Genomic DNA, 15708 nt, shown 5'->3' with positions numbered 1-15708 from the left:
GCAAAATATGTGTTATTTTGACCATATTATAAAGAAGATAAGCATGCATCATTTTATTCATTTTATAGTTTTCTAAATGAGAACAGAAGAGCCAGATGATTCATTGGCTGTTGCCCAGGAAAATACCAGTATACCAACTACTACATGAAAACCTGATACAGGGATCCTGCTTTGAAATGTGTCCCTCCTGAGTTACCAAACCTGTGCTTCTATCATGGCACTTAATGGTCCCAGGGAGTTTAGGGGAGCAACAAAGAGATTCACCCTCTCCATCTACTGCCAAAAAACACAGACTCCACACACTTGAAAAATAAGATGTTGGTTTCTCAAAAAGTTAAACAATTTCCATATGATCCAGCAATTCCACTTCAGGGTATATACTCTAAAGAAGTGAAAGCAGAGAAGTGAAAAGATACTTGTACAACTCATGTTTATAGGAGCACTGTTCACAGTAGTCACAAGGTGTAGGTAACTGAAGTGTCTGTCCCTTGACAGATGAACACGTAAACAAAATATGGTTTATATACATAATAGAATATTATTGAGCTTTAAAAGGAAATTCTGACATGCTACAACACTGGATGAACCTTGACATTAATGCTAAGTAAAATATGCCAGTTACAAAAGGATAAGTACTGTGTGATTCCACTTATATGAGGTACCTAGAGTAGTCAAAGTCCTAAAGAGACAGAATTGTGGTTGCCAGGGGATGGGAAGAAAGGGAAATGAGGAATTAGTGTTTAATGAATAGTTTCAGCTGGGGAACACAGAAGAGTTTTGGAGCTGGATAGTAGCGACAGTTGCACAACAATGTGAATCTATTTCATGCTACTGAACTGTACACCTAAAAATGGTTAAAATGGTGATTTTTCTAACATTTTAACATGATTTTTTAAACAGTAAATTTGTGATACAAGCATCATGGTTCAGCAAATGAAATAAAATATGTTCCAAAGATGAGACCTGCCTGCCGTTAATTAAAGAATGCAAAGTGAAAGTGTTAGTTGCTCAGTTGTGTCTGACTCTTTGCTACAGATCTCATAAACTAGCCTACCAGGCTCCTCTGTCCATGGGTTTTTCCAGGCAAGAATACTGGAGTGGGTAGCCATGCCCTTCTCCAGGGAATCTTCCAAACCCAGAGATGGAACCTGTGTCTCTTAATGTCTCCTGTCTGAGCCACCAGGAAAGCTGTGATCAAAGAATGTTCCACATCAAAAAAGATATTTGTTAGCAAAGAAACAAAAAAAGAGAAAGGCAAATGACTATTTTTTTTTTTTTAGCACAATTCAACCTATGAAGAACGTAAGACAGGTATGTGACTCAAGTGGAAAGGGGTGCATCAAGCCTGAAATATTAGCCATTGAAAGCACGAAACTCAACTTCTGTTGCTTCCACTCCATCATGCCGAACAATATGGTTATAATTTGGATCTGGCTTTCATTGTAATTTGATCAGCACAGAAAAGGTGAGGATAAGCAGGCTCAACTATCCTAGACCCTTCATCATTTCTCTTAACACATTAGTATTATGATTTTTACATAAAGTTTATTAGCAAATTGTGTGACTCAGCACTCCAGAGTCCAATTACTTCTAGGCCTGATAAACTGATTTCAACCCTAAAAAAGAATCAGATGTTGAAACCCAGTAAGCACACTATGGCCCTGCTAAACTGTGGATAAATCTGTGGCAAGCTGTCCCCTTCCCCAAGTGACTCTCCTCTCTTAATGCACATTTTCCATAATGCTGAATTGTAATTGCCTATTATCAGACTCATGGCGCTTCCCTGGTAGCTCAGTGGTAAAGAATCTGCCTGCCAATACAGGAGATGCCAGTTCAATTCCTGGGTCGGAAGATGTGCTAGAGTACGAGATGGCAACCCATTCCAGTATTCTCACCTGGAAAATTCCATGGATAGAGGAGCCTTGCAGGCCAGTCCATGGGTCTCAGAGTCGGACACAACTGAGCATGCACACACATTATTAGACTCCATTCCTTGAAAATAGAAAATGGATATTTTATCTTTTATCCCTAAAAACTAGTAAACTGCCTAGAAAAAGGAAAGAACCCAATAAATATGTGATATGTGAAAATCCAATTTAGTATGACATAAAAAGTTTACAAGTGGCAAGCTAAGCAATAGCAGAGAACGTAAACATACTTACAATTCCAAACTCAATTCATGTTGCAGTTACAGTGGTCAGGTCATGTTTTCTTGAGAATGCCCATGAGTGTGGCATTCAAACCATATGATGTGATCTGCATGAAAGCCCAGACAAGCCCCAGAGAGCATACGTCTCTCTCCCCCAATAATTTCTCCACTGTAATAAAGAAGATGGAAGAATTATACCTTCACTTGCCAAATATGTAGGACTGGTCTAAGTGCCATTCTTTCTACTACCCATATTCTTACTATTTTTGTTCAGTCTCTTAAGTCATGTCCAACTCTGCAACCCCGTGGACTGGAACCTACCAGGCTCCTCTCTCCACGAGGTTTTTCAGACAATACTGGAGTGGGTAGCCATTTTCTTCTCCAGGGCATCTTCCCATCCCAGGGATCGAACCTGCATCTGTTGCATTGAGATGAGATGAGAAGCCCCAAATTCCTTCCGAATGTCCTTAAGTTCTGCTCTTTCCCTAATGCAGCATTCTGACTCAACAGCAGCCAAGAGTACCCAGATAAGGAGTGCCCAAATAAGGTATCTATTGATACAACCAAACATAGCAGGGATAACTCTTGACAACACAGGAGAGCATTGAGATAATGTAATTCAAGTTGCAAGAAAAACAATACCAGATGTGAACGATTTTATGTTCAGAATAGATTCCAGTGTATAAGAGAAAGTAATTCCTGGCGTATCATATGCAATCAGGATGACTATTATGCAATCAGGATGACTATATATGCAATCAGGATGCAATCAGGACTCTTTACGTCCTAATTTTTCTTTTTTCCTCTTTTTGGGTCAACAATGCATCCTAGGGAAAATATGAGCCATTTTCTACCAGTTAAGAGAACAGACTCCAGAGCTGATGCCCTGACTTCTAATCCTAGTTCTGCATTTACTAGCTGTGTAATCTGCAAATCACCCAGACTCTCTTGCCCAGTTGTCTCATATATAAAATGAAGACAGTAACTACCTCATGGGGTTGTTATGAGGATTAAATAAATCTGCAACAGTGCCTAGCACACAGTACACGCCACTTTATTGTTAATTATGTTTATTATTGTCATATATAAATGAACTTTTTAATAAACATTAAATTCTACCTTAAAAATTCTTAGTAAAGTGCTGATAATCATATTTCATACCTGGTAATTATGAATTACATATCTGCCACTAGACCATAACTGTGACTTTCCCTACCTCGTAGCAAGACCTTCACACCAAGAAAGGCACAAAGATGTGTGCCAGCCCTGTCCAGCCTTGAATTTATAAAGACCTTGCGGTAAAATCTTAACGCCTCTCAGGGAAGAAGAAAGAATAGATTCGGACAAAGCTATTCAAATGGTAATAAGTTCACTTACGAATAAAAACAAAAAAAGACTGAAGGAGGTTAAAGAATAGGAGTACATACTATGCTGAAGATTACCTCCAGAGTAAGCAAAGACCATACTTTTCTCACAGTGGCGTCCAAATTCCAGCCTAAGGCAAAATTTTTTTTTTCTTTTACTGTGGCGTACGTAGTGTTTATAACTAAATGCTACGTAGTCGAATCTGTGCTCTGTCTCCGCTATATCAGTCAGTAGCCGTGTGACCTTGTAGACGTCTTCTTACCTACAAGTCTGGGAGAATTGGCTTGAGCGCACGCAGAGCATCTAGGGAAGAGAGAGCCTTTGCGGTTGTATTTACTCTGAGTGACGCCCTCAGGGAAACAGCTGCTGACCCTGGCGACGGGACGCTGGCCCCGTGTTGATGACATCACTTCCGGGGTGGCAAGTTCAGGCTTCCTGCGCCTGGGAAAGGGCATTCAGTCGGCTTTGCACGGAGAGGAGATGAGTACTAGCTACTATCGTTGACGAGAAAGGTGGGTGAGGCAGCTCAGCCCACTTCTCTCTGTTGCTTTCGCGCGGCTAGAATAGCGGTTCCAGTCAGAATCCCTCGCCCTCTTAGAGCAGACACCAGCGCTGGCCAGGTCCCAAGACAGACCAGGTTCACTTGGGATCCGGCTTGGCTCCAACGAGAAGGGCTTCGCACAAGCTTCCTTGGCTGGATTTAGTGACTATAAATCTAATTTATCATGGCGTGTCTGTTGGGACTGCATCCTCTGCAGCTCTCCTCTTTGAATAGGTCGCTCATCTCCAATCCCCGGACGCCCCCCTGCTCCTGTGGAACAATGAAAGTTCCAATATTCTCTCTTCCCCCCCATTTTGTCCACTAGTGTGATAGAGAAAGAATCTACTAAATTTCTAGAACGTTCTAGAACAAGGTGATTTGGGAGACATGAGACTAAATACTTGGAGTGTGAAAAAAACAAAGTGCTTTAATGATGGACAGCTGTTATTGGAGAGAAGAGGATTTGGGGAGATCAGTGTAAAGAATCCCGGGGTGGGAAAGATCCCCAGGAGGGGGAAATGGCAACCCACTCCAGTATTTTTATCTGAAAACTCCCATGGACAGAGGAGCCTGGCAGGCTACAGCCCATAGGGTCGCAAAGAGACACAACTGAGCATTCACACTGGTATGATAAATCTATGGCAAAAGTGAAGATTAAATCGAAAAATTGTAATTAATAGATAAAATAGGTATTAGGTTATGGTCGTTTTAGTCGAGGTTCTTTTAAGATGAGCTTTATGAGAACGCTTTTGTCTAAACTTACACGCCTGAATCTTACTGTGTATTTAATGTGAACTTTTGTTTTTCGACCACATGATTAAATTTTTCTTTTGAAAGATGTTTCCGGGAAATATAATGCATTAATTTCCATTACTTTTGCTTTGCCTTTATTGTTTTGACTTTTTAAAACAACAATTTGTCTTAATTTTGGCTATAAAAAAATAAATAGCACTTTTCAAGCGACTATGTAACTATTGTACTGTAAGAATAGTCATTTGCTAAGAATAGCATACAAGTATTAGTAATACAGAAATTGTATATGTAATTTTATGTCTATATAATGTTCCCCTTAAAGAGCATTATATTCATTCATAGTTATTTATATTAACAGTTTCTTACAGCCTTTAAAATATTGTGCCAACTTTTAACAAAACTTTCCTAAATTTTTATAAAACTATATATTGAAAAATAAACCAAGTTTTCAGGAATTTTGCTTTACTGAATGGACTAGTGGCAAATGTCAGTTCCAAATAATAGTTTGTTTCTCTCTCTTCTAGGAATTACCCATACAGTAAATATGCTAATATTGAATAAGACAGCAGGAGTCTTTTTTAAACCATCAAGAAGGAAAATTTATGAATTTTTAGGAAGTTTTCATTTTCATCCTGGAAAACTATTTCTTCATAAACTAGTATTGGGAATTGAAACCAGTTGTGATGATACAGCAGCTGCTGTAGTGGATGAAGCTGGAAATGTTTTGGGAGAAGCAATACATTCCCAAACTGAAGTTCATTTAAAGTGAGTAGGCATTATCTCAGGTAGTTTCCAATTTTTTTTGAAAAATAAAATGAAATAAAATCTTAATTTATTACATATAAAAGGTAAACTTTAGGATCTAATTTCTTCTTTTGTGCAGAAGTCTTAATAACTGATATAGAAAACCTTACACCCTTCACCCTGGCTTCTAAGGCCCTCCACAGTAACTTCCCAACCTGAGCTCATCCTATTGCCAAAAAGAAACAAACTTCAGGGTTTAGCCATGAATTCCCTTCAGCAATGCCATTTCCTTTTGTCCAGCTGTGTGTTTCGTGGTCTCAACTGAAGTCCTAGGAAAGTATGACCTGACCTACAGCCTGTGTTAATCACTGAAAAAGAAAATCCTATTCACAAATATAAATATATATAAATGTCATGTCGATACTTAATAATATACTGTTGTATTAAAACACAGGATGGTGCCAGGTTTATAACCTCAGCTGTTTCCAGAGGGCCACCAGGCAGATCGCATAAATAAGTGGGCTGGGAATAATGTAGAAAATAACTGTAGGAGGTCATTACTCCACTCCAGCCAATTGTTGCCATACAGGAGTGTAGGCCTTATGTTATTTGATCATAAGAATTTTCAAGAGAATGGAAATCCAGAATGTTATGGTAATATCTCCCAAATTTTAAAACTTAGTAGGTAACTCCAATATGTTAAAATATTGTGTAGTACAACTATGTCTTCAAGCCATTAATTTCCAACATCTGAGTAGTGAAAAAGGTTGGCGTTTTGAGATCATAAACTTGTACTTGAATCATGAATTAGCAGTTGGTGTTGGCTCTGACTTTGGGAAGTTCCTTATACTCTCTGAATCTGTTTTATTTTTTTTAATTCATCTTTTGAAATTTATTTTTAATTGGAGGATACTTGCTTTACAATGTTGTGTTCTTTTCTGCCATGCAGCATGAATCAACCATGAGTATGCATATGTCCCTTCTCCCTTGACTCTCCCCCCCCACCGCCCCTGCCCCTACCCCACCCCTGCCCCTACCCCTACCCCACCCCTTTAGGTTGTCACAGAGCCCCAGGTTGAGCTCCCTGTGTTATATACAGCAGCTTCCTACTAGCTCTCTCTTTTACACATGGTAATGTATATGTTTCAGTGTTATTCTCTCAATTCATCTCACTCTCTCCTTCCCCTGTTCTCAATGCCTGTGTCTTTATTCCTGCCCTGTAAATAGGTTCATCAGTACCATTTTTCTAGATTCCATATATGTGTGTTTACATAAATATTTGTTTTTCTCTTTCTGACTGTTTAACAGGCTTTAGGTTCATCCACCTCACTAGAACTGACTCAAATTCATTCCTTTTTATGGCTGAGTAATAGTCCATTGTATATGTATGTGTGGGTGCATGCACGCGTGTGTGTGTGTGTGTGTGTGTATACCACAGCTTCTTTATCCCTTCATCAGTCTGTGGACATCTAGGTCGCTTCTGATTCTGTTTTCACATCCATAAAATAGGAAAGATAATACCTGCCTTATGAGATTGTGGGTTGCATGACAGTTATAACAACAGAATGTTATAATTAGAAATAGTATACTTGAAGGGGCAGAGTAGGCCTCTAATGGTTACATATTATATGAAAGGGGCTGTGGTGGGCCTTAATAAGGCACAGTGAAATACTAGCAAGTCCTTGCCTTAAGAAGCGTAACCTAATCTTTGAGACATGATATATGGACCTACAGGGAAAGTTAGGAGTGCAAGGCAGCATAAAGTAAGTATCACAGAAGTAGTACAGACCATAACTTATCACCACACCTCAGTTTCACAGTCCTTTCACTATTTTGGGGTTATTGAACATCTGAACATAGGAATTGTTAACTACACAGAAAAGTCTGCCCTGACCACTTTTATCTGAATTAGGTACTCCCACCGAGTTTATTCTATATCATCATATCCTGCTTATTTTCTTAGTAGTTCTTTTCATAATTTTTATGTTTACCTATTTACAGTGTTTCCCCCAAATAGACTCTAAGCTCCAAGGTGATGGAGGCTGCACCTGAATTAATCACTGCACTCTGCCTAGTGGCCGGCACAACACTTGGCATGTTGCTTGGGTCAGTGGCCTTGAGAGACAGATAGGCCTTCAATGAATGGAGATGGAAAAACCATTGTAGACTGAGATAGTGTCTTTGGCAAAGGCAAAGAGGTGAGAAAGCGCTGGACAAAAAAAAACTTTCAGTTTAGCTAGAGTGTAAGTCACGTGAGAAGAATATACAGGCTATTTGATTCCAGCTCATCTCAGCATTTATTGAACACCTGCAATTGCAAGGCAGCATCTGAGGCACTGTGGGTACAAATATATGATTTTTTCCTCTGAATAACTTAGCATATAAAATGCTTTAGATTCTGATTCAGCCACTGACTAGCTTTGAGACCTTGCACCATTTTCTGTGAGTCAATGTCCCTATCTGTGAAATGGGGATAATAATGGCTTCCAGCTCATAATATTGTTTTGAAGATTAAATGTGAATTCTTTTAAAGTATATAATATAATTCTTGTCAAATAGGAAGGGCTGCAAAAACCCCATCTCTTACTGGTAACAATAGTACTTCTCTTTCTATTTTAAATTAGTGAAGAAGACAAACAGGTAAACAGATTGTTGTAAAACAGCATGTAAAGTGAAGTAATAGAGGTCTGCTTAGGAAAGGAGTTCTTTTCTTCCAAACCAGAGACCTGGAGGACAATCTTGACTTCTCCCTCACCACTCTGTACCCAAATCAGTCATCCGGTCGTGGTAAATCTACCTTCCAAATATGGAAACTCCTCTCCCTTTCCACTGACTTAATTCAAACCTTCATTGTCTCTTGTCTGAACTCCTGGCTCCAGCCTTGAAGCTAAATGGTTTCCATGCCTCTTTACTAGCTTTGTTCCTTAGTCATCCATTTTCCATACCGTCTAAAAATTATTTGATTATTAATTGACTTTTAGCAATCATTGTTAATTCTTTGAAAATAAAGCTGTTGTGTTTTTCATCTCTTTCATCTCTGATGCTTAGCATAATCCTTAGAATACATAGAAGAGGCACAGAAAGAAAGGAAGTGTAGGCAAGTGGGGGAAGGAAAAAATAAGTAGAAGGGAGAGGATTTGGATTTAAAGTCTCCCAAATTCCAGTCATCACTGCTTTTTTTCTGGCAACACAGTATAGTACAACTCCAAGAATCAGAGAAAGTATTTGAAGAAGTATAGTTAGAAGGCTTTGAATAGAATGACTTAATGAGAGCTTTTTGAAATTGGTGGTGACAATCAAATAGCCTGACCTAATCAATACTTATAAACTTAATTAAATGTGGAAAGTGAGGGAAAGGAAGGAGATAAAGATGAGCCTTGAAACCTAAGCAGTTTGGAGGTTATTGATGCCATTAACAGAATTGAGGAATATAGAAGAAAAAGTAGCTTTAAAGAATTAAGGAAAATTGTATTACAATATGAATGTGTTGAAATAAGGTAATTCCTCTTAAATAGCGCCCTCATTGACTGACACATACATATTTTAACTATCCAATGCCATTTGTATAGAGCCTGCAGATCTTACAATATCAAATCATCAAATACTTGAAGTTCTTTTTTTGAGAGCAGAGGTATATCTTGCAGACCCTCTATTTTTGCTCTGCCCTCTGATCTGTCATATGCTGGCAGTTTTTTTTGCTAACAACCTTTGCCTTCTAATTCTTTACTCTTGACATTTGGAGTCATCGTCCACTGCTTGTCCTGATGGACCAAAAATCAAAATTGGATTCTTGGATTAAGATTGGATTCCCAGACTTTATTTCAGGATTGCAAGCTGTCTACTGTCCAACCATGACCTCAAGTGCAGTGTGTTTAAAAATAAACTCGTCTTCTTCACAAAACTGTCTTTATGTTTCTGTTAGGATTTCTTTTCTCCCAGTCATTCCAGCTCAGGATTTACCTTTGATGGTTTGGTTCCCCCTTCCCCTGATATCCAATTAAAATTATTACAGTTTTCAGTTCTTGATCCCTTTCCATTCTCATGATCACTCAGTTTAAGATGTAATAACCTTACACAAATACTTTTGCAATAACCTCTTTAAAAATCTCCCGGCCTGCATATAGATTCCTTTCCCCAAAATCCTGATTTCCTTTCCTAAAGCCCAATTTTATTCTTTCCTTATTCAAGACTTCTTCCTTAGAATGCTTCTCAGAATTATTTTGGTGATTTCATTTATCAGGAAATAAATCCGTTGGAGTTTGTTGTGTACAATTTTGCAAAGTCAGCAACAGTAAATTACATCCTTAATCATTGCATGTTGAGTTCTAATAATGTACTACATATTATAACGCACACATAATTAGAAAATAGACTTACTGATGTTTTTAGCTATATAATGATAATTTGAAAACGTGCCTTCAGCCATAATACATACTTTTTCTTCCTCTATTTTTACAATCTTAAACTTATAAAAGTTGGGGGTTTGTTTTTGTCTTTCAGAACAGGTGGGATTATTCCTCCAGTAGCTCAACAGCTTCATAGAGAAAATATTCAACGCATAGTGCAAGAAGCTCTCTCTGCCAGTGAAGTCTCTCCAAGTGAACTCTCAGCAATTGCAACTACCATAAAGCCAGGACTTGCTTTAAGCTTGGGTGTAGGTTTATCATTTAGCTTACAACTGGTAGACCAGTTTAAAAAGCCCTTCATTCCCATTCACCATATGGAGGCTCATGCACTTACTATTAGGTTAACAAATAAGGTAGAATTTCCTTTTTTAGTTCTTTTGATTTCTGGAGGTCATTGTCTTTTGGCATTAGTTAGAGGAGTTTCAGATTTTCTTCTTCTTGGAAAGTCTTTGGACATAGCACCAGGCGATATGCTTGACAAGGTAATTATTTAAAAATTAATATCTTCATTCTTTTTTGTTAGGTGTCTGTTTCAGCTGAATAGTAATAGATGAACTATCACTATTCATCTAAATATTTCTGGATAATATATTAAACTGAAAAATATGTGAGCAAAACAAAAAGAGTAGTGCATAATTGTATGAAAGATTCCTTCTTACCCATTCTGAATAAGATGATATGAGGTTTACATCAGTATATAAAAACTCTAATAGTTTACATATACTGCATTTATATTTTTAGTCAAATAACATGTGAAAGAAAGTGCTTTGTGAAATGTAATGTACCTTTTTAAAACTGAAACAAGAGGATATATAAAAATGACATAAGGACATTAAAGATGCACAACATTTTATTATTAAATCTTATAATTGCTGATACCATTGACAAGCAAATTTATTTTCCTTTGTTTTAGCATTCTAAAAATGACTTCCTTATATAAAAAAACCTGCTTCTATCAAGCTGAAATTCAAAAGAAATAGGGCAGGTTCTTATTCTGAAGTTCATAATTGAGCAGTCATTGTCATTTTCAAACCTATTTTCCATCCCCAATAGAAGAGCAAAAGTAGATAGGAAGGCAGTGATTGGCCACTATTGATCACTTGTCAGAAGGAGCAAGATGTATGTCTTGACCGACCACCAGGTATAGTCCTTAGTTGTAAAACTATAGCATGTCTTATTCATCCAGGATAAAAATCATTTCCTTTGTACCTTGGTTTCAAAATGTACAGTTTCATGATGTTACAGAATGGTTTTTTTTGTTTTTGGTAGGTAGCAAGAAGACTTTCCTTAATAAAACATCCAGAGTGCTCCACCATGAGTGGCGGGAAGGCTATAGAACATTTGGCCAAACAGGGAAATAGATTGCATTTTGATTTCCAACCTCCCATGCAACGTGCTAAAAATTGTGATTTTTCTTTTTCTGGACTTCAACATGTTATTGATAAGATGATAATGCAAAAGGAAAAGGAGGAAGGTATATTTGTAATTAGTAAAGTTGGACAGATAAGTAACACTGGCTGGTACCTAAAAATACCTGCTCATTCCTGCAGGTGTTGAGCAGGGGCAGATCCTGTCTTCAGCTGCAGACATTGCTGCTGCAGTCCAGCACACCGTGGCCTGCCACATTGCAAAAAGAACACATCGTGCTATCCTGTTCTGCATGCAGAGAGGCTTGTTACAGCCAAGTAGCGCAGTGCTGGTAAGTCCTGTCATTACAGAATGGTAGTCATCCTTTACAGTATGTTCCTTTCCTGTCCAGAGCTTAACTGACCAGAAGCATAGGATGGAAAGATCTTTATGCCATATGTTGTCCCTGACAGAAAGAGATTATGTAGAATGAAAACTAACAGCCATTTCTTGTACAGGTGTGGCACTTTTATAGGACATCTGTACAGCTGTGTGGCAAAAATGTTCAAGGCTGCATCTTACTGAATTTAAAAGAGGGTTTACAGTATGAAACAAAATGCAGTATAACTGCTATCATTGTTTTTAGAAAAATGAACTGTTTCCTTCAAATTTATGTTCCTTTGACGAAATCCCTTTAAATATGCTTAAAAGGCTTGATAAATTTCCTGTGTAACTGTATCTTAAACTTCATCCTTTTAAAAATTGTAAAGTGGGAAAACATTTAAACAGTAGTTTCACAAAATGGAATATTACACAAATATCAAAGGTAATAGTTTAAGAATTATGTAGTAAAATGGAAAAAATGCTTATAAGCAAAAACTACAGGGTCTAAAATACTATATAATGATTATATAGCAAATACATATAGGGAAAAATACATATAGGGAAAAACCCTATAAGGAAAGGGTTAGAAGAAAATGTACAAAAATGATAGTGATCATATGGTAATATTGAAGTTGTTGATTTTTTTTTTTCTTTTCCAAATGTTGATTATATAGATATACTACTTAATCATTTACCCACCTACCAAGATGTGATATTGTCTTATTGTATAATGCCGGCATTCCCCCCAGGTTTAGCTCACAGCTTACCTCATATTCATATGTGATATTTGTTCACTTCGGTGTTCTGAACTTTTTCAGGTTGTATCTGGAGGCGTCGCAAGTAACTTATATATCCGAAAAGCTCTGGAAATTGTGACAAATGCAACCCAGTGCACTTTGCTGTGTCCTCCTGCCAGATTATGCACTGACAACGGCATCATGATTGCATGGTAAGCCACAGGGTATTTGTGGCTCACTCATAATTATGCACATATTAATTGCTCTTGCATCATGCTAAATTTTCTTCCTTTAAATCTTCAGCTAGTTATTTTATTTTTAATGATTCTTATTTAGGAACGGTGTTGAAAGACTACGTGCTGGCTTGGGCATTTTACACAACACAGAAGGCATCCGCTACGAACCAAAGTATGTGGCACCATTCATAATCTCTGTGCAGGTTGTACCATGGAAGTCAAAGCCTGGATTTTGCTTTTATATTTAAGGTTTTCATTGACGTTCTGGTGGTATTTGAAGAAAGATGACATTAATTTTTTTTCTTCTAACCTAGGTGGTAGATAACTTACAGGAAATATTTTTGTTATAGCAATAAATTATACAAATGTTAACCAATTAAAGGTTAGAAACAGGGAGTAGGTAAGGATGATGAATTCTCTCGTTTGGGACCAGAATGGAAACCATGTCCGTGACCTGGACTTCTGCAGTGTCAGGACCATCTCAGCACCAATTGCCTTGCTGAAAATAACAAAAATGTGCCCAAGTGTTCTGGTGTGAGACGGGTTTGTGAGTATACATCTCCACAGGATGCTGAGAAAGTGCCAAAAGATAATTTATTTTCTGCAATCCTTATTTCCCCTCCCCAAATTGAAGTTCCTAGGAGTAGCACAGCTTTTCAGTTTGTTGTCAAGTTCTGGTCTAAGTTAATTCCGGACTAGTAAAAATAGTAAAGCATGATTATATTTCATAATCTATAACATAATTCTATTTTCATTATTGTTTCATCTGCTGTTTTAAAGCTTTCCAGCATTTTAGTATGTAACTATCAGCCACATGAACTGTAGACTATTAAAGCTGAGCATAAATGAACAGATTTTAGTTAGTAATGACAGGAAGAATCCCTTTAGTTGATGGCCTAGCCTCGGTGGAATCCACCGTCTGATCCAACACAGCCTTCTTATAGCAGTGTTGAGGCTGGAGATGATGGCTTTAGGTTGGGGTCCAGCTGAAGCCTAGCATAGGGCAATATGCTAAACATGTAAAAAAAAGCAGAAATCTGAGGCCAAAGTTATTTACTGAGGAAGAACAGAGGAAGAGGGTAGGATCTAAGGCCTCTCCTGCCACCAGTAACGAAGGAACGTAGAAAGGAACAAGCCTGCTTTTAAAACCTCAGAGCTGGTGGAAGCTTGGTGAATTTCTGAAGTAGAAATGGATAGTTTAGCTGTATGGTAAACTTTATAGCCTTTTAACTTTGTAGAGCATAAAGCATTTTTTGTAATTTTTTGTTTCAACTTTTAACTTATTTACAGTATTTGAGAGCAATAGAACTCTTTGTAAAACATCTCAACCCCAAACTCACTAAATTGTGTACATTAAATATGTACAGTTTTCAACATGTCAACTATACCTCAAAAAGATTACTTTTGTTTGTTCTTTTTTTTTTTTTAGGATAATGAAAGAGGTTTTTAAAAATTGCCAAATTTAGATTTCTAGCCTTCCTTTACCTGTTTTGCTAGTTTGAGGTCCTACTCTATATGTATTCAGGAATCACCATCACATATGATAGTTATACACTAGATACATATATTTTTTGTCAGAATTCTAAACAGTTTGCAGAACTAGTGACAGACCAGTAAGCAAATATTTGAAATAATGTGATTTGTCTGGTTTTGATGCAGATGTCCTCTTGGAGTAGATATATCAAAAGAAGTTGGAGAAGCTGCTATAAAAGTGCCACGATTAAAGATGAAGATTTGATTTTTGCTTTAAAAAAAAAATCTCTAAAGGTTTTTATTTTTTTGTATATAAAATATATAATATTAATTGTTCATCAAGACTTTCTTTGTTATTACTTTTCTTATGTTTGATGTTTAACCTGCTCTTCTGAGAGACAACAATAATATAGTCTTGCAAGGGAGTATAGGGCTTTTTCTATTTAATTATCAAAAACCAAAATAAAACATCTTGTGAGGAAAATAATTTACTGATATTGGCAAGTGAAAAGAAAAATCTTGGAAAAAATGTAGCAATTCTGCTAAATCATGGCCCCATGTTAACACAGGCATAGATCTTTTCCCACCTGTCTCATATCAGAATAGTATAAGTTCCTATGGAAACATTACACTGACTTTTCTAGTGAGACAGCAGTTTTAGAAAGGTAGCCAGGTCAAAGTCATGTCAACTCAGAATTCTAGGACAAAACAAAAGGAGACTTTCTCTAGTAGAATGTAAGTTAATAATTATAAAAACATATATTATTAGGTATCTTCTCTGGAGCAAATGGGATTTCTGTGCATTTCTTAAGATCCATCTGAGATTTTAAAAAATATGACATGCAAGTAATCCCTCAAGGGTGTATTGTACTTTTTACTTGGCCACATATATTCACATTCATTATTTTAGAAAGTATATTTAATCGGTGAAGATACATGAGATGAAAAAGGGTTGTTTTTTTTTGGTTTTTTGATAATGTCCTTTGAATCTGAACTTTTACTGCAGTTCATGACTTCTTTTCTGCCCAGATTAAAGGAACTGAATGTACTGTCCTTTGAATATAAGGATGATGCTACTAACTGCTTAATGTCCTTTGAGAGGTTTTGCTAGTAGACATTTATGTTACACCATCCTTAACTGGATCAAGTTGTTAAAAGTTCATAGGGTCACAAAGAGTCAGACACAACTGAAGCGACTTAGCATGCATGCATAGGTAAGAGGCAGGTGATTTGATGAATTGAGACCTTTCTCATTTTACATATAATTTTTAAAAATAAAAAGAAAATGCAATGTAATAAAAATAATCTTTATTTTGGCCCTGTACTTAAAAGAGAAATACTGGAAAGTTTTAAGCATGGTAGGATGGTCTGTCTAGGCCAAGATGCTCAGGAAATGCCTATGTTATTGAATGCAATAATGACCCTCAACTTTGAAGCCACCTGAATCCAGCGACAAAGTTCAAATTTTGCTTCTAAAGACTTTTGTTTTTTTAATGTCTACAGAGGCTTAATGTTTCATTGATGTGAATTCTTAACAATGCTGAATAAATGATACTGGTTTTTATCATTTGAA

General features: G+C 37.0%; 1 protein-coding gene and 1 long non-coding RNA gene across 4 annotated transcripts in view; one reads left to right on the top strand and one right to left on the bottom strand.

Moving 5' to 3' along the window:
* Positions 1–3915, bottom strand: part of LOC136165470 (uncharacterized) — a 17364-nt gene extending 13449 nt beyond the window's left edge. The window contains exons 1-3 of one of the 2 annotated variants that reach the window (XR_010662520.1): positions 3777–3915; positions 2163–2318; positions 1896–1992 (exon numbers count right to left, since the gene is read on the bottom strand). This is a non-coding gene — a long non-coding RNA (uncharacterized lncRNA). Of the gene's footprint in view, positions 1–1895; positions 1993–2162; positions 2319–3591 lie in introns of both variants that reach the window. The other variant, XR_010662521.1, reaches the window with a different exon arrangement.
* OSGEPL1 (O-sialoglycoprotein endopeptidase like 1) lies at positions 3884–15708 on the top strand. 2 transcript variants are annotated; one of them, XM_065931924.1, is made up of 8 exons: positions 3884–4026; positions 5333–5573; positions 10053–10440; positions 11405–11432; positions 11509–11657; positions 12508–12638; positions 12763–12834; positions 14322–15708. In XM_065931924.1, exons 2-8 carry the CDS (start codon positions 5353–5355, stop codon positions 14398–14400), a joined length of 1068 nt encoding a protein of 355 aa, XP_065787996.1. In that variant the 5' UTR covers positions 3884–4026; positions 5333–5352; the 3' UTR covers positions 14401–15708. The 2 variants fall into 2 exon arrangements, with proteins under 2 accessions (XP_065787996.1, XP_065787995.1); XM_065931923.1 differs by having other exon boundaries at positions 3885–4026; positions 11228–11432.

The sequence above is a fragment of the Muntiacus reevesi genome, chromosome 3 (genome assembly GCF_963930625.1).
Source record: "Muntiacus reevesi chromosome 3, mMunRee1.1, whole genome shotgun sequence".
Classification (NCBI taxonomy): Eukaryota; Metazoa; Chordata; class Mammalia; order Artiodactyla; family Cervidae; genus Muntiacus; species Muntiacus reevesi.
Note: the sequence above shows the minus strand (reverse complement) of the source record. Positions and strands in the feature narration are given on the sequence as shown.